The sequence below is a fragment of the Lithobates pipiens genome, unplaced genomic scaffold, assembly GCF_037356315.1.
Source record: "Lithobates pipiens isolate NorthernLeopardFrog02 unplaced genomic scaffold, aLitPip1_a1.2 Scaffold_30, whole genome shotgun sequence".
Lineage (NCBI taxonomy): Eukaryota > Metazoa > Chordata > Amphibia > Anura > Ranidae > Lithobates > Lithobates pipiens.
Genome location: NW_027507791.1, coordinates 31960687 through 31980153, shown reverse-complemented (window position 1 = coordinate 31980153; position 19467 = coordinate 31960687). Strand labels below are relative to the sequence as shown.

The window sequence follows — 19467 nt, the reverse complement described above, 5'->3', positions numbered from 1 at the left end:
CTTGGGCTCAGTGCGTTTTGCCCCCTTAGAGGACAGAAGTTGTGCTAGCTGCTCCGTAAGTCGGGGACAGGGCTCTGTGTTCTCCTACGGGGCACAAAAAAAATATGAATGACACAATTTTAAGGCCTCTACCCCGTAAATTTGGTTGTACATCTTACGAAATTTTTCATCGCAAAGCGAGAAAGCTTGTGCTGACCATGAAAATTTACCAAAATTTTATTAATTTCGTAATATGTTTTAAATTTGCATCACGTTCCTCTCGCCTTGAGAAACTTGTCGTCACCTGGTTGCTAACAGGCAGAGCTATAGCTCACCATGACTGTCTTCGGAGTTGGAGAAAATGCCCCACTCAAGTCTTGCACTCCATGGAGAATCTAAATTTAGGTGGAGTTGCAATTTAAGTTCAGTTTTCTATATTTAGGGTTCGTCGAAGCCTAAGGTAGAGGGCTTCACTCCGGGGCTAGATAAGCCAGGGCTTGGTGTTCCAAAAAGAGCGGCAGGTCGCCAGACTCTGACACTCACCTGAACTTTGTCTCTGCTCCAGTGTCCAACCACATCAACTGTAGACGACTCCCGTCCACCAAACACACATAGGGAATATCCAACTTTCTTTGTATGCTTTGTGTCGCTTCTCAAGAGAACGGCAGAATGCCCAGACCGGGACGCGGTGTGCCATTCCTCCTCCTTGTACCTGAAGGCACAGGGAACCATTTCATCAAAAAATTCACTTTTGTCGAAAAATTTCTTTTATGTAGCTAAGGGGAATGTATGTATTGGAAGAAACTTCACCCCTAAGGAACACAGAAACACCTCCGAGAAGTAGAGCTCACCAGATACTACTCTTAGTGAAGCTATCTAATGTAGCTACAGTAAGGGGGATTATGTCCACTCACCAGACTTCACCATACAGTAAGCCTTCGGTTCATTCAATGGATAACCAATCCTCAACTTCACCCTTAAGGAACACAGAAACACCTCCGAGAAGTAGAGCTCACCAGATACTACTCTTAGTGAAGCTATCTAATGTAGCTACAGTAAGGGGGATTATGTCCACTCACCAGACTTCACCATACAGTAAGCCTTCGGTTCATTCAACGGACAACCAATCCTCAACTTCACCCCTAAGGAACACAGAAACACCTCTGAGAAGTAGAGCTCACCAGATACTACTCTTAGTGAAGCTATCTAATGTAGCTACAGTAAGGGGGATTATGTCCACTCACCAGACTTCACCATACAGTAAGCCTTCGGTTCATTCAACGGATAACCAATCCTCAACTTCACCCTTAAGGAACACAGAAACACCTCTGAGAAGTAGAGCTCACCAGATACTACTCTTAGTGAAGCTATCTAATGTAGCTACAGTAAGGGGGATTATGTCCACTCACCAGACTTCACCATACAGTAAGCCTTCGGTTCATTCAACGGATAACCAATCCTCAACTTCACCCTTAAGGAACACAGAAACACCTCCGAGAAGTAGAGCTCACCAGATACTACTCTTAGTGAAGCTATCTAATGTAGCTACAGTAAGGGGGATTATGTCCACTCACCAGACTTCACCATACAGTAAGCCTTCGGTTCATTCAACGCACAACCAATCCTCAACTTCACCCCTAAGGAACACAGAAACACCTCCGAGAAGTAGAGCTCACCAGATACTACTCTTAGTGAAGCTATCTAATGTAGCTACAGTAAGGGGTATTATGTCCACTCACCAGTAGGGATGAGCCGAACACCCCCCGGTTCGGTTCGCACCAGAACTTTCGAACGTTCCCCAAATTCGAACGAACGTTAGAACCCCATTGAAGTCTATGGGACTCGAATGTTCGAAATGAAAAGTGCTAATTTTAACAGCTAATATGCAAGATACTGTCCTAAAAAGGGTTTGGGGACCTGGCTCCTGCCCCAGGGGACATGGGTCAATGCCTAAAATGTTTTTAAAAATGGCCGTTTTGGCGGGAGCACTTATTTTAATGACGATTAAAGTGAAAAAAAAAAAGTGAAATATTCCTTTAAATATGGTGCCTGGGGGGTGTCTGTAGTATGCCTGTGAAGTGCCACGTGTTTCCCGTGTTTAGAACAGTCCCTGCACAAAATGACATTAAACGGAAATAACACCATTTAAAACTGCTTGCGGTTTTAATGTTATATCTGGTTCCTGCAATATGGTTGAAAATCATTGAGAAAAATGGCATGGGTAGCCCTCCCTGCCCATTACCAGCCCCTTTAGGTCTTGTACGCATATTAAGGGGAACCCCGTACCCATATTAAAAAAAGGAAATGCGTCTGGCCCCCAGGCCCTATATACTCAGAACAGCAGTATACAGGCGGTGCAAACAAGACAGGGACTGTGTAGGTTTGTTGTGTTAAGTTGAATCTGTTTGTAATTTTCAACCGGTACATTTTTAAAGTGTAGCTCCAGTCAAAAAAACTATTTTTAAGCTTTTTGGAAAACATAGGGAAGGGTTATCACCCCTGTATAATTTGTTTTGTCGTCCATCTTTTTTCATCTCACTTGCTGTTGTCTCCTTCCGTTTGCAAGTAGGAGATGTTTGTAAGTTGGATGTTTGAAAGTAGGGGCCTGCCCTATATGCTCTGCAGAAATGGTGGAACAAGGTGTTGGTTTTGCCACAACATTGTAAGCCCTCAAAGTGACTCTTGGTGGGCGCTGGAGCGCCCTGCTGTGAACGATTATATCAAGAATTGTAATTACATGCCATTGTTGAACAGTGGTAGAAAAATTGACCTTTGGTGGTTGTGGTTCTGGTGCCACAACACTATAAGTCCTCACAGTTACTCTGGGTGGGCACAGGAAGGGGCCCTCCTGTGAAATATTATAGCAAGAATTGTAATTACATGTCCCTGTTAAACAGGGGCAGAAAAATTTGGCCTTAGGCACTGCTGCTGGTGCCACCACACTGCAACCTCTCCCATATACTCTAGTTTTATTGCAGGAATTAGCCCTGCTGCAAAGCATTGCATCAAAAATTGTACTTAAACGCCCCTGTTAAACAGGGGCAGAAAAATTGGGCCTTAGGCACTGGTGCTGGTGCCATATATAAAAGATAGATCACTACTACTAGCTATATAGGTGAGGTGAATATAGCGGTGTATACTGCGGTCAGGGCACGCAGACAATAACCAGAGAACACCAGAGATAAAGGGGTATATACAGATGTATATTGTGCTGTGCTGGAGGCACACACAACTTCCAATAACTCCCGCAGATGGCAAGTGGGCTCAAATAGAGAACAGCTATGTAGGTGGATATAGCGGTATGTACTGGGTACAGAGCACGCAGACAGCACGCACTATCTCCTAACACTACTGACTGCAAGCTCTATTATAAAAGATAGATCACTAGCTATATAGGTGAGGTGAATATAGCGGTGTATACTGCGGTCAGGGCACGCAGACAACCACTACACAACAGCAAGATAGAAAATCGTCCGAAAACGATCGGTGTGTACTGTGTTGAAGGTACACAGAACACCCACTGCTTCAGACGCCAACACACTACATGAGGCCGCCGCGATGGCGGCCTTATATAGTGTGGGGCGTGCACTACACAGCCTGAGCTATGATTGGCCACAGGCATCCTGCCTGTGGCCAATCATGGCTCTCCTCGCTGCTGGCGCTGCGATTGGCCAAGCATGCGGGGTCACAGTGCATGCTTGGCCAATCATGAGCCAGCAATGCACTGCGCCATCGCAGTGCATTGTGGGCCGTGAGCGCCACGCGAATTTGACGCGAACGGACCCAAATGTTCGGATTTCGCCGAACGGACGAACAGCCAATGTTCGAGTCGAACGTACGTTCGACTCGAACACAAAGCTCATCCCTACTCACCAGACTTCACCATACAGTAAGCCTTCGGTTCATTCAACGGACAACCAATCCTCAACTTCACCCCTAAGGAACACCGAAACACCTCCGAGAAGTAGAGCTCACCAGATACTACTCTTAGGCCGCGTACACACGGGCGGATTGTCTGCCCAACTTAGTTCGCTGAACCGTGTTTCAGCGGACAATCCGCTCGTGTGTGGGCTTCAGCGGACTTTTTTAGCGGACTGTCTGACGAACAAAGTCTTACGGAATTTCCGTAATTTTGTCCGTCCAAACTTGGTTTTGTCCGTCCAAACTTGGTTTCAGCGGACAATCCGCTCGTGAGTAGGCTAGTTCGACGGACTAAGTATGGCGCATGCTCAGAAAGGATTTACACGGCCGAAGGTTGCATTGCAGTGTATTGGACGTCGAATTTCTAGTCCCGTCGTACGTGCCGTACACGTCATTGCGCAAGCTTTCGGCGGACTGTCTGTTCATCATGTGTGGTCAAGTCCGTTCATTTGAAAGTTGGACGGACTGTCTGTCGGATTGTCTGACGAACTTAGTTGGGCAGACAATCCGCCCGTGTGTACGCGGCCTTAGTGAAGCTATCTAATGTAGCTACAGTAAGGGGGATTATGTACTTGCAGTAGTATTATGTTCCTTCTGGATAGTAAATTTTGCCTGTCTTATAGCTCTTTAAGAAGCCCCACCTCTGCCGAACATGGAACCGCCTCATAAAATAAATCCCACCTCCAAGGATACAGTTACCACCCTAAGTGAAGCTTTCATATGTATCTAAGGGGAAGGTACCATATGTGTATTTCATGTAGTGTATTATTAGTGGATTTTGACTGCCTTATAGCTCTGGAAAAAGGCAAACCTCTGAGGAACATGGAACTACCTCCAAAAATAAACCCCACCTCCAAGGGTTCAGTTACCAGGTTTACCACCTATAGTAAAGCTGTCTTATGTAGCTAAGGGGAACGTATGTACTTCACGCAGTATTATAATACTTCTTGATAGTGGATTTTGTCTGTCATATGGTTTCATAGTTAGTAAGGTTGAATAAAGACACCAGTCCATCCAGTTCAACCTGAGTGATTGTCTACAATTGTTCCCTATCCCTGTACACACTCACACTCACATCGGTCCCTACCCTCAAGGAGCCCACAATCCAAGGTCCCCATTCATATACTAGGGCCAATTTTGGACAGAAGCCAATTAACCTACCTGCATGTCTTTGGATTGTGGGAGGAAACCGGAGTACCCGGAGGAAACCCACGCAGGCACAGGGAGAACATGCAAACTCCAGGCAGGTAGTGGCATGGTTGGGATTCAAACCAGCGAGCCTCCTTGCTGCTAGGTGAGGGTGCTAACCACTACACCACTGTGCCACCCGCTGGTTCTTGAAGAAGCCACACCCCTGAGGAGCATGGAACCACCTGCAAAATGTAAAGATCACCAGATACCACCCTTAGTGAATATATCTTATGTAGCTGGGGTATTTTTGTATTTTAAGTATGTTACTTCTGGATAGTGAATTTTGGCTGTCGTATAGTACCTAAATAAGCCGCACCCCTGCGGAATGTGAAACCACCTCAAAAGATAAATCTCACCTCGAAGGATACAGGTACGAGATATACCACAGCTTTCTTATGAACAGTAGCTAAGGGGAATGTGTGGTATGTATTTCATGTAGTGTGTTAATTCTGTATAGCGGATTTTGGCTGCCTTATAGCTCTAGAAAAAGCCACACCCCTGAGGAACATGGAACTACCCCTAAATTTGAAACCCACCTCCAAGTGTTCAGCTACCAGTTTTACCAACTTTAGTAAACTCTGTCTTACAGTATGTAGCTAAGGGGAATTTATGTACTTCACATAGTATTATAATACTTCTGGATAATGGATTTTGGCTGTCTTATAGTATCTAAATAAACCACACCCCTGCGGAATGTGAAACCACCTCAAAAAATAAATCCCACCTCGAAGGATAAATCCCACCTCGAAGGATACAGGTACCAGATATACCACCCTAAGTGAAGCTTTCTTATGAACAGTAGCTAAGGGGAATGTGTGGTATATATTTCATGTAGTGTGTTACTTCTGTATAGCGGATTTTGGCTGCCTTATAGCTCTAGAAAAAGCCACACCCCTGAGGAACATGGAACTACCTCTAAACTTGAAGCCCACCTCCAAGTGTTCAGCTACCAGTTTTACCAACTTTAGTAAACTCTGTCTTACAGTATGTAGCTAAGGGGAATTTATGTACTTCACGTTGTATTATAATACTTCTGGATAATGGATTTTGGCTGTCTTATAGTATCTAAATAAACCACACCCCTGCGGAATGTGAAACCACCTTAAAAAATTAATCCCACCTCGAAGGATAAATCCCACCTCGAAGGATACAGGTACCAGATATACCACCCTAAGTGAAGCTTTCTTATGAACAGTAGCTAAGGGGAATGTGTGGTATATATTTCATGTAGTGTGTTACTTCTGTATAGCGGATTTTGGCTGCCTTATAGCTCTAGAAAAAGCCACACCCCTGAGGAACATGGAACTACCTCTAAACTTGAAGCCCACCTCCAAGTGTTCAGCTACCAGTTTTACCAACTTTAGTAAACTCTGTCTTACAGTATGTAGCTAAGGGGAATTTATGTACTTCACGTAGTATTATAATACTTCTGGATAATGGATTTTGGCTGTCTTATAGTATCTAAATAAACCACACCCCTGCGGAATGTGAAACCACCTCAAAAAATTAATCCCACCTCGAAGGATAAATCCCACCTCGAAGGATACAGGTACCAGATATACCACCCTAAGTGAAGCTTTCTTATGAACAGTAGCTAAGGGGAATGTGTGGTATATATTTCATGTAGTGTGTTACTTCTGTATAGCGGATTTTGGCTGCCTTATAGCTCTAGAAAAAGCCACACCCCTGAGGTACATGGAACTACCTCTAAACTTGAAGCCCACCTCCAAGTGTTCAGCTACCAGTTTTACCAACTTTAGTAAACTCTGTCTTACAGTATGTAGCTAAGGGGAATTTATGTACTTCACGTTGTATTATAATACTTCTGGATAGTGGATTTTGGCTGTCTTATAGTATCTAAATAAACCACACCCCTGCGGAATGTGAAACCACCTCAAAAAATAAATCCCACCTCGAAGGATAAATCCCACCTCGCAGGATACAGGTACCAGATATACCACCCTAAGTGAAGCTTTCTTATGAACAGTAGCTAAGGGGAATGTGTGGTATATATTTCATGTAGTGTGTTACTTCTGTATAGCGGATTTTGGCTGCCTTATAGCTCTAGAAAAAGCCACACCCCTGAGGAACATGGAACTACCCCCAAACTTGAAGCCCACCTCCAAGGGTTCAGCTACCAGTTTTACCAACTCTAATAACGCTATCTTACAGTATGTAGCTAAGGGGAATGTATGTATGGTACTTCACGTAGTATTATAATACTTCTGGATAATGGATTTTGGCTGTCACATAGTTCTCGAAGAACCCACGCCCCTGAGGAACATGGAACCTCAAAAAAATTTAAAATCTCACCTCCAAGAATACAATTGCCAGATCTATCACCCCAAGTTAGGCTGTCAGATGTAGCTAAGCGGAATGTACAGTATGTATTTCATATAGCGGATTTTGGATGCCCTTATAACGCTGGAAAAAGCCACACCACTGAGGAACATGGATCTACCTCCAAAAAATAAAGCTCACCTCCAAGGGTTCAATTACCAGATTTACCACCTATAGTAAAGCTGTTTTATGCAGCTAAGGGGACTTCATGTACTTCACGTAGTATGTACTTCACGTAGTATTATAATACTTCTAGATAGTGGATTTTGGCGCATACTTCTTGAAGAAGCCACACCCCTGAGGAACATGGAACCACTTGCAAGAAGAAGAAAAAACCTTACCCCCGAGCGTAGTAGGTGAATAAATATTCTTCATGCAGTATATTACTTCTGGAGAGTGGATTTTGTCTGCCTTAGAGCTCTGAAAGAAGCCAAACCCCTAAACACGAAAACTGCCAACCAAAAAGCAGAGCCCACCCCTGAGGGGTACAGTTAAAAGATCTACACCTTTTAGCTAAGCTGTGTTAGCAGCAGTATATATCATACTTTTTTACTTACATGTAGGTCTTGGAGCCAGCGTTCAACCGCAGAGTGTACACGCTAGAGTACCGCCTCTGTGTCCGCAGTCCTCCCTCCCTTCCAACGACGCAGAGCTCATTGTCCGAAATCTTGGTACATGTGTGGCTGCTCAGCCCCACCGGAGGGTTGCTGGAGGCTTCACCTGTCCACGTCGCCCACTCTGCGGTCTCTGTGTCATAGCTGAGGATGGAGGATAGGCGCTGCGAGCCATCCCAGCCCCCCACCACGCACAGCCACCTCTCCCCCAACGGGACGGTGTCATGGTGGCTCCTCCGGGAAGCAACCTGTGGCGCGCTGCTGTTGACTAATGATTTCTGCTCAGGGTCAAAGATTACCACATCACCAAGTGGAGGTTCTTTGGAGTCCCCCGTTCTGACCCCGCCGTATAGGTAGAGTTTTCCCCGGGTGGGAGTGCAGGTGTGGAATGCGCGGGCGAACTGGGCATCCTGAGCCACCAGAGTCCAGGTCCAACAAGAAGCTGTCATGGTGTGTCCTTCCTGGAATAAGAGTGGAGAGTCATGGGGAAAAGCCATAAACTTTGTATGCAGTCCCACTAAGCCAGCACCATGTTTATTACTGGAAGACTCAATAGTTGAGGATACATCTGCTTTACTAAGACACACCCCCTTTTTCCATTTAGGCACCCTGTACCCATTGACACCTCTATCCAGTGACACACCCACTTTACTAAGGCACACCCCCTACTACCCAGTGACACACCTTCTTTACTAATGCACACACCTAATAACCGGTGGCACACCTACTTTACTAGGACACACCTCTAATGCACAGTGACACACCCACTTTACTAAAGCACACCTCTAATACCCAGGGACACACCCACTTTACTAAGACACACCTCTAATACCCAGTGAAACACTTTCTTTACTAAGGCACACCCCTAATACCCAGTAACACATCTACTTTAATAAGGCACTCCCCTAATACCCAGGTGACACGCCTCTTTACTAGGACACACCCCTAATGCACATTAACACACCCACTTTACTAAGGCACACCTCAAATACCCAGTGACACACCTTCTTTACTAAGGCACACCCCTAATACCCAGTGACACGCTTACTTTACTAGGACACACCCCTAATACCCAGTGACACACCCACTTTACTAAGACACACCTCTAATACCCAGTGAAACACCTTCTTTACTAAGGCACACCCCTAATACCCAGTAACACATCTACTTTACTAAGGCAGACCCCTAATACCCAAGTGACACACCTACTTTACTAGGACACACCCCTAATACCCAGTGACACACCCACTTTACTAAGACACACCTCTAATACCTAGTGACACACCTTCTTTACTAAGGCACACTCCTAATACCCAGTAACACACCCACTTTACTAAGACACACCTCTAATACCTAGTGACACACCTTCTTTACTAAGGCACACCTCTAATACGCAGTGACACACCTTCTTTACTAGGACACACCCCTAATACCCATTGACACACCTACTTTACTAAGGCACCACCCTAATACCCAGTGACACACCTTCTTTACTAGGACACACCCCTAATACCCAGTGACACACCTATTTTACTAAGGCACACCTCTAATACCCAGTGACACACCCACTTTACTAAGTCACACCCCTAATACCCAGTGACACACCTAATTTACTAAGGCACACCCCTAATACACAGTAACACATATACTTCACTGAGGCACACCCCTAATACCCAGTGACACGCCTACTTTACTAGGACACACACCTAATACCCAGTGACACATCTACTTTACTAAGGCACGCCCCTATTACTTTGTGACACACCTGGACTACTAAGGCCCACCCCATATTCCTAGTGACACGCCTTTGTTACTAAGGCACGCCCCTATTGTTATGTGACACACCTGGAGTACCAAGGCCCACCCCAAATTCCTAGAGACACAACTTTATTAAGACACGCCCCACATTCCTATAGACCCGCCTCCACTAAGGTACGCCTCCAATCGCTAGTGACACGCCTCTACTAAGACACCTCCCTCGATTCTTGGTGACACACCTATACTAAGTCACGCCCCGCAAATTCTACTGGCACGCCTCCAATTTCCTAGTGACACACCTGTACTAAGACACGCCCCGCAAATTCTACTGGCACGCCTCCAATTTCCTAGTGACACACCTGTACTAAGACACGCCCCCCCCCCAAGTCCAAGGTTAAAGTTATATTTCTATTTAAATCTCCTTTAGATTTACAGATTCGGTTGGTCCCAATTGTAGATGGGAGGAGCCTCCTTGTTGATAAATATTGTTACTTTGTATCGCCCTGATATCCGGTGATTACTATGTATCATATTTGTGTCATTTCCTGTTCCATGATCTGTATGCTGATCACTGAGGACCCTGATGAAGAGTCGGGAAGCCGGAATATATATATATATACTGTATATACACACACATATATATATATATAGAGAGAGAGAGAGTATATAGACACATATACAGTATATAGATGGGATGATGTCATTTGTATTGCACATGCTGGTTTAATAAATGTCTACACTCACCGGATTCAGGAATGTCGTTGTGATCTTGCTGCCACGGCAACAGCCCCGGCAACTGACACGTCTCCCTAGCAACAGCTGCCAGAAGGAGGATCCTCGCTGCAAATGTGCTTAGTGTGCAACACGCCCGTCCTACCAGCACCAGCCGCCGTCTAGCCAGATAACCTGCAACGTCACCCCCCCCCCCCCACCGGCTCGTCTGCCGCTCGCTACGTCACCGAGACCTCCCCGATATATACCGAGAATTCCACCCGGGAACAAAGAGAAGTGCTACTAGGCAGAGTCCATACATACAGAATAAGGACAGATACCGAGAATTACACCCGACATACAGGACAAGAGAAGTAGTACTGTGCAGAGTCCATACATACAGAATAAGAAGAGATACCGAGAATTACACCCGACATACAGGACAAGAGAAGTAGTACTGTGCAGAGTCCATACATACAGAATAAGAAGAGATACCGAGAATTACACCCGACATACAGGACAAGAGAAGTAGTACTGTGCAGAGTCCATACATACAGAATAAGAAGAGATACCGAGAATTACACCCGAAATACAGGACAAGAGAAGTAGTACTGTGCAGAGTCCATACATACAGGATAAGAACAGATACCGAGAATTACACCCGACATACAGGACAAGAGAAGTGGTACTGTGCAGAGTCCATACATACAGAATAAGAACAGATACCGAGAATTACACCCGACATACAGGACAAGAGAAGTAGTACTGTGCAGAGTCCATACATACAGAATAAGAACAGATACCGAGAATTACACCCGACATACAGGACAAGAGAAGTAGTACTGTGCAGAGTCCATACATACAGAATGAGAACAGATACCGAGAATTACACCCGACATACAGGACAAGAGAAGTGGTACTGTGCAGAGTCCATATATACAGAATAAGAACAGATACCGAGAATTACACCCGACATACAGGACAAGAGAAGTGGTACTGTGCAGAGTCCATATATACAGAATAAGAAGAGATACCGAGAATTACACCCGACATACAGGACAAGAGAAGTGGTACTGTGCAGAGTCCATATATACAGAATAAGAAGAGATACCGAGAATTACACCCGACATACAGGACAAGAGAAGTGGTACTGTGCAGAGTCCATATATACAGAATAAGAACAGATACCGAGAATTACACCCGACATACAGGACAAGAGAAGTGGTACTGTGCAGAGTCCATACATACAGAATAAGAACAGATACAGAGAATTACACCCGACATACAGGACAAGAGAAGTAGTACTGTGCAGAGTCCATACATACAGAATGAGAACAGATACCGAGAATTACACCCGACATACAGGACAAGAGAAGTGGTACTGTGCAGAGTCCATACATACAGAATAAGAACAGATACCGAGAATTACACCCGACATACAGGACAAGAGAAGTAGTACTGTGCAGAGTCCATACATACAAAATAAGAACAGATACCGAGAATTACACCCGACATACAGGACAAGAGAAGTGGTACTGTGCAGAGTCCATACATACAGAATAAGAACAGATACCGAGAATTACACCCGACATACAGGACAAGAGAAGTAGTACTGTGCAGAGTCCATACATACAGAATGAGAACAGATACCGAGAATTACACCCGACATACAGGACAAGAGAAGTGGTACTGTGCAGAGTCCATATATACAGAATAAGAACAGATACCGAGAATTACACCCGACATACAGGACAAGAGAAGTGGTACTGTGCAGAGTCCATATATACAGAATAAGAAGAGATACCGAGAATTACACCCGACATACAGGACAAAAGAAGTGGTACTGTGCAGAGTCCATATATACAGAATAAGAAGAGATACCGAGAATTACACCCGACATACAGGACAAGAGAAGTGGTACTGTGCAGAGTCCATATATACAGAATAAGAACAGATACCGAGAATTACACCCGACATACAGGACAAGAGAAGTGGTACTGTGCAGAGTCCATACATACAGAATAAGAACAGATACCGAGAATTACACCCGACATACAGGACAAGAGAAGTAGTACTGTGCAGAGTCCATACATACAGAATAAGAACAGATACCGAGATCTACACCCGACATACAGGACAAGAGAAGTAGTACTGTGCAGAGTCCATACATACAGAATAAGAACAGATACCGAGAATCACACCCGACATACAGGACAAGAGAAGTGGTACTGTGCAGAGTCCATACATACAGAATAAGAACAGATACCGAGAATTACACCCGACATACAGGACAAGAGAAGTGGTACTGTGCAGAGTCCATACATACAGAATAAGAACAGATACCGAGAATTACACCCGACATACAGGACAAGAGAAGTAGTACTGTGCAGAGTCCATATATACAGAATAAGAACAGATACCGAGAATTACACCCGACATACAGGACAAGAGAAGTAGTACTGTGCAGAGTCCATACATACAGAATAAGAACAGATACCGAGGATTACACCCGACATACAGGACAAGAGAAGTAGTACTGTGCAGAGTCCATACATACAGAATAAGAACAGATACCGAGATCTACACCCGACATACAGGACAAGAGAAGTAGTACTGTGCAGAGTCCATACATGCAGAATAAGAACAGATACTGAGAATCACACCCGACATACAGGACAAGAGAAGTGGTACTGTGCAGAGTCCATACATACAGAATAAGAAGAGATACCGAGAATTACACCCGACATACCGGACAAGAGAAGTGGTACTGTGCAGAGTCCATACATACAGAATAAGAAGAGATACCGAGAATTACACCCGACATACAGGACAAGAGAAGTGGTACTGTGCAGAGTCCATACATACAGAATAAGAACAGATACCGAGAATTACACCCAACATACAGGACAAGAGAAGTAGTACTGTGCAGAGTCCATACATACAGAATAAGAACAGATACCGAGAATTACACCTGACATACAGGACAAGAGAAGTGGTACTGTGCAGAGTCCATACATACAGAATAAGAAGAGATACCGAGAATTACACCCGACATACAGGACAAGAGAAGTGGTACTGTGCAGAGTCCATACATACAGAATAGGAACAGATACCGAGAATTACACCCGACATACAGGACAAGAGAAGTGGTACTGTGTAGAGTCCATACATACAGAATAAGAAGAGATACCGAGAATTACACCCGACATACAGGACAAGAGAAGTGGTACTGTGCAGAGTCCATACATACAGAATAAGAACAGATACCAAGAATTACACCCGACATACAGGACAAGAGAAGTAGTACTGTGCAGAGTCCATACATACAGAATAAGAACAGATACCGAGAATTACACCCGACATACAGGACAAGAGAAGTAGTACTGTGCAGAGTCCATACATACAGAATAAGAACAGATACCGAGAATTACACCCAACATACAGGACAAGAGAAGTAGTACTGTGCAGAGTCCATACATACAGAATAAGAACAGATACCGAGAATTACACCCGACATACAGGACAAGAGAAGTGGTACTGTGCAGAGTCCATATATAGGGGTGAAAACATTTTCTATACAATGTTTAGTCTCCGGGTTGCTATGGTAACAGTGCTCTTTCTTCGTGGCGCCTGCTGGCCTTGATCATACAGTCATTCATCTCGCTGTCTGGAATACGTTTGTCGGATGCGGTGCGGCGATGTCTGAGTCATTGGATGTCCCTGCAGGTACACTGTACTTCCCTTACAGTCTTAAAGCGACAGCGACAGATAGAATGCAGTAACCCACGGCAACCTCAGACAGCGCCGGAGCACATCACAATGTACTTGTTATACTGTTTAGTAATAAAGCTGCAATTTAGTTTGCTTATATTTTTCCTGGCTTACTACAAAGTAACAATGTATAGTCTAATCACGGGGGACGGGAGAATGAGGAAACGCCTCCTCCTCCTTCTACAACGTTACCATATACAGAGCCTTGAAAAAGTATTCATACCCCCTGACATTCCCCACATTTTCTCATGTTACAACCAAAAACGTAAATGTATTTTATTGGGATTTTATGTGATGGACCAACACAAAGTGTCACATAATTGTGCAGAGGAAGGAAAATGATACAAATAAATATGTGAAAAGTGTGGGGGAGGGGCATTTGTATGGCGCCCCCCGGAGTCAATACTTTGTAGAACCCCCTTTCTCTACAAGTCTTTTTGGGGGTGTCTCTACCAGCTTTGCCCATCTAGAGAGGACATTTCTGCCCATTCTTCTTCTTTGTAAAATATCTCAAGCTCTGTCAGATTGGATGGAGAGCGTCTGTGATCAGCAATTTTCAAGTCTGGCCACAGATTCTCAATGGGATTTAGGTCTGGACTGTGACTGGGCCATTCTAACACATGAATATGCTTTGATGTAAACCATTCCATTGTAGCTCTGGCTGGATGTTTCGGGTCGTTGTCCTGCTGGAAGGGGAACCTCCGCCCCGGTCTCAAGTCTTCTGCCGACTCTAACAGGTTTTCTTCTAAGATTGTCCTGTATTTGTCTCCATCCATCTTCCCATCAACTCTGACCAGCTTCCCTGTCCCTGCTGAAGAAAACCATCCCCACCACATGATGCTGCCACCACCATGTCTCACGGTGGGGATGGTGTGTTCAGAGGGATGGGCAGTGTTAGTTCCCCCCCACACATAGCGTTTTGCTTTTAGGCCATAAAGTAGAATTTTGGTCTCCTGTGACCAGATCACCTTCTTCCACATGTTTGCTGCCCCCTCCCCCACATGGCTTCTCACAAACTACAAACAGGACTTCTTATGACTTTCTGTCTCCAATGTCTTTCTTCTTGTCACTCTTCCATAAAGGGCAGATTTGTGGAGAGACGACTAATAGTTGTCCTGTGGACAGATTCTCCCCCCTGAGCTGTGGATCTCTGCAGCTCCTCCAGAGTTACCATGGACCTCTTGGCTCTTCTCTGATGAATGCTCTCCTTGCCCGGCCCGGTCAGTTTAGGTGGACGGCCATGTCTTGGTAGGTTTGCGGTTCTGCCCATACTCTTTCCAATTTCCGATGATGGATTGAACAGAGCTCCGTGAGATGGTCAAAGCTTGGGAGATTTTTTTTATAACCCAACCCTGCTTTATACTTCTCCACAACTTTATCCCTGACCTGCCTGGTGTGTTCCTTGGCCTTCATGATGCTGTTTGTTCACTGAGGTTCTCTAACAAACCTCTGAGGGCTTCACAGAACAGCTGTATTTATATTGAGATTAAATGACACACAGGTGGGTTCTATTTACTAATTAGGTGACTTCTGAAGGCAATTGGTTCCTGTAGATTTTAGTTAGGGGTATCAGAGTAAAGGGGGCTGAATACAAATGCCCCCCCCCCCCCACACACACACATACTTTTCCTATATTTATTTGTATAATTTTCCTTCCGCTTCACAATTATTTGACACTTTGTGTTGGTCCATCACATAAAATCCCAATAAAATACATTTATGTTTTTGGTTGTAACATGAGAAAATGTGGAGAATTTCAAGGGGTGTGAATACTTTTTCATGGCACTGTACATTTTGATCACTGGGGGGAGGGGAGACTGAGGAAATGCCTTCTCCTGCCTGCAGAAGACTGATGACATCTGAGCCTGGGCAAAGTCACTGATTGGAACTCAAGGACAGCTGTTTAATGATAAAAGGCGGAGCTTATTCTGCAATCTCATTCTCTTCTTCCTGTATATTGGGAGATGTCAGGATTTTATTTTCATAGATACAAAGTTACTGACAGGTCCTCTCTATACCCCCCTCCCCCTCCCCCTCCCCCGCCTCGCTCATTTATATCTATTTCCATGTAAATATTTTTTTGTCTTAAGCATGCAGGAATGTGAACTTGCCAGTAGGTGGCAGTGTGAGATCACATTAAACAATTCAGAATAACTGGAGTTTTATGCTGGAGGTACATACCACAAAAACAAAACAAAAAAAACCAATATATATATAATATATATGAATGAACGCTCACCGTCTTTGGCAAATGTCAACTTGTAGCATTTATGTCTATTGATTTTGCATTTGAGAAATTCGTCTTCATATTTCTGAAGTTCTGTGTCATTGTTCTGGGACCCCCCAAGTGTCAGGGTGTCATTGTTCTGGACCCCCAAGTGTCAGGGTGTCATTGTTCTGGACCCCCAAGTGTCAGGATGTCATTGTTCTGTGACCCCCAAGTGTCAGGGTGTCATTGTTCTGGATCCCCAAGTGTCAGGGTGTCATTGTTCTGGATCCCCCAAGTGTCAGGGTGTCATTGTTCTGGATCCCCCAAGTGTCAGGGGGTGTCATTGTTCTGGATCCCCCAAGTGTCAGGGGGTGTCATTGTTCTGGATCCCCCAAGTGTCAGGGTGTCATTGTTCTGGATCCCCCAAGTGTCAGGGTGTCATTGTTCTGGATCCCCCAAGTGTCAGGGGGTGTCATTGTTCTGGATCCCCCAAGTGTCAGGGTGTCATTGTTCTGGATCCCCCAAGTGTGAGGGTGTCATTGTTCTGGATCCCCCAAGTGTGAGGGTGTCATTGTTCTGGATCCCCCAAGTGTGAGGGTGTCATTGTTCTGGGATCCCCAAGTGTCAGGGTGTCATTGTTCTAGATCCCCCAAGTGTGAGGGTGTCATTGTTCTGGATCCCCCAAGTGTGAGGGCGTCATTGTTCTGGATCCCCCAAGTGTCAGGGCGTCATTGTTCTGGATCCCCCAAGTGTGAGGGTGTCATTGTTCTGGGATCCCCAAATGTCAGGGGGGTGTCATTGTTCTAGATCCCCCAAGTGTGAGGGCGTCATTGTTCTGGATCCCCCAAGTGTGAGGGCGTCATTGTTCTGGATCCCCCAAGTGTGAGGGTGTCATTGTTCTGGGATCCCCAAATGTCAGGGGGGTGTCATTGTTCTAGATCCCCCAAGTGTGAGGGTGTCATTGTTCTGGGATCCCCAAATGTCAGGGGGGTGTCATTGTTCTAGATCCCCCAAGTGTGAGGGCGTCATTGTTCTGGATCCCCCAAGTGTGAGGGTGTCATTGTTCTGGATCCCCCAAGTGTGAGGGCGTCATTGTTCTAGATCCCCCAAGTGTGAGGGTGTCATTGTTCTGGGATCCCCAAATGTCAGGGGGGTGTCATTGTTCTAGATCCCCCAAGTGTGAGGGCGTCATTGTTCTGGATCCCCCAAGTGTGAGGGTGTCATTGTTCTGGGATCCCCAAATGTCAGGGGGGTGTCATTGTTCTAGATCCCCCAAGTGTGAGGGCGTCATTGTTCTAGATCCCCCAAGTGTGAGGGCGTCATTGTTCTAGATCCCCCAAGTGTGAGGGCGTCATTGTTCTGGATCCCCCAAGTGTGAGGGTGTCATTGTTCTGGGATCCCCAAATGTCAGGGGGGTGTCATTGTTCTAGATCCCCCAAGTGTCAGGGTGTCATTGTTCTGGGACAGGATGAAATTCCCATGATTCCGATGGGTTGGTATTTTGCACAGCGGATGGATTTCTGGCCTCCCGTCACCCCAGACTGGGAGAAACTGAAAGAAAAAATTAATCTTCTATATTTACAGGCTGACCTCACTGCCAGGAAGAAGATTAACCCCCCGTGTGCCGGGACCTACAATCTGCTGATTGGCTGATTCCGGAAGGGGGATGTGATGGAGAATATTGGGAGGTGTGACATCATTAGATAAAAAGGAATCAAAGACGGTCGGGAGGGGGAGGGGCAGCAGACTGACTAAGAAAGGTGGGGGGGGGGGATCATATTTATAAACAGAACCCAAGAAATGCTACTGGGCAGAGTCCATATATACAGAATAAGAGCAGATACCGAGAATTACATCCGACATACAGGACAAGAGAAGTGGTACTGTGCAGAGTCCATACATACAGAATAAGAAGAGATACCAAGAATTACACCCGACATACAGGACAAGAGAAGTAGTACTGTGCAGAGTCCATACATACAGAATAAGAACAGATACCGAGAATTACACCCGATATACAGGACAAGAGAAGTAGTACTGGGCAGAGTCCATACATACAGAATAAGAACAGATACCGAGAATTACACCCGACATACAGGACAAGAGAAGTAGTACTGTGCAGAGTCCATACATACAGAATAAGGACAGATACCGAGATCTACACCCGACATACAGGACAAGAGAAGTGGTACTGTGCAGAGTCCATACATACAGAATAAGAAGAGATACCGAGAATTACACCCGACATACAGGACAAGAGAAGTGGTACTGTGCAGAGTCCATACATACAGAATAAGAACAGATACCGAGAATTACACCCGACATACAGGACAAGGGAAGTGGTACTGTGCAGAGTCCATACATACAGAATAAGAAGAGATACCGAGAATTACACCCGACATACAGGACAAGAGAAGTGGTACTGTGCAGAGTCCATACATACAGAATAAGAACAGATACCGAGAATTACACCCGATATACAGGACAAGAGAAGTAGTACTGGGCAGAGTCCATACATACAGAATAAGAACAGATACCGAGAATTACACCCGACATACAGGACAAGAGAAGTAGTACTGTGCAGAGTCCATACATACAGAATAAGGACAGATACCGAGATCTACACCCGACATACAGGACAAGAGAAGTGGTACTGTGCAGAGTCCATACATACAGAATAAGAAGAGATACCGAGAATTACACCCGACATACAGGACAAGAGAAGTGGTACTGTGCAGAGTCCATACATACAGAATAAGAACAGATACCGAGAATTACACCCGACATACAGGACAAGGGAAGTGGTACTGTGCAGAGTCCATACATACAGAATAAGAAGAGATACCGAGAATTACACCCGACATACAGGACAAGAGAAGTAGTACTGTGCAGAGTCCATACATACAGAATAAGAACAGATACTGAGAATTACTCCCGGCATACAGGACAAGAGAAGTAGTACTGTGCAGAGTC

General features: G+C 45.1%; 1 protein-coding gene across 1 annotated transcript in view; it reads right to left on the bottom strand.

The window, feature by feature from the left end:
* KLHDC9 (kelch domain containing 9) overlaps positions 1-10717 on the bottom strand; it is a 13682-nt gene extending 2965 nt beyond the window's left edge. Inside the window, exons 1-4 of the mRNA XM_077463948.1 lie at positions 10548-10717; positions 7989-8506; positions 523-691; positions 1-84 (exon numbers count right to left, since the gene is read on the bottom strand). The exon at positions 1-84 is cut by the window's left edge and continues 115 nt beyond it. Coding sequence (XP_077320074.1) covers positions 1-84; positions 523-691; positions 7989-8494 — 759 coding nt within the window. The 5' untranslated portion in view covers positions 8495-8506; positions 10548-10717. The remainder of the gene's footprint in view (positions 85-522; positions 692-7988; positions 8507-10547) is intronic.
* Positions 10718-19467: the final 8750 nt, after the last annotated feature.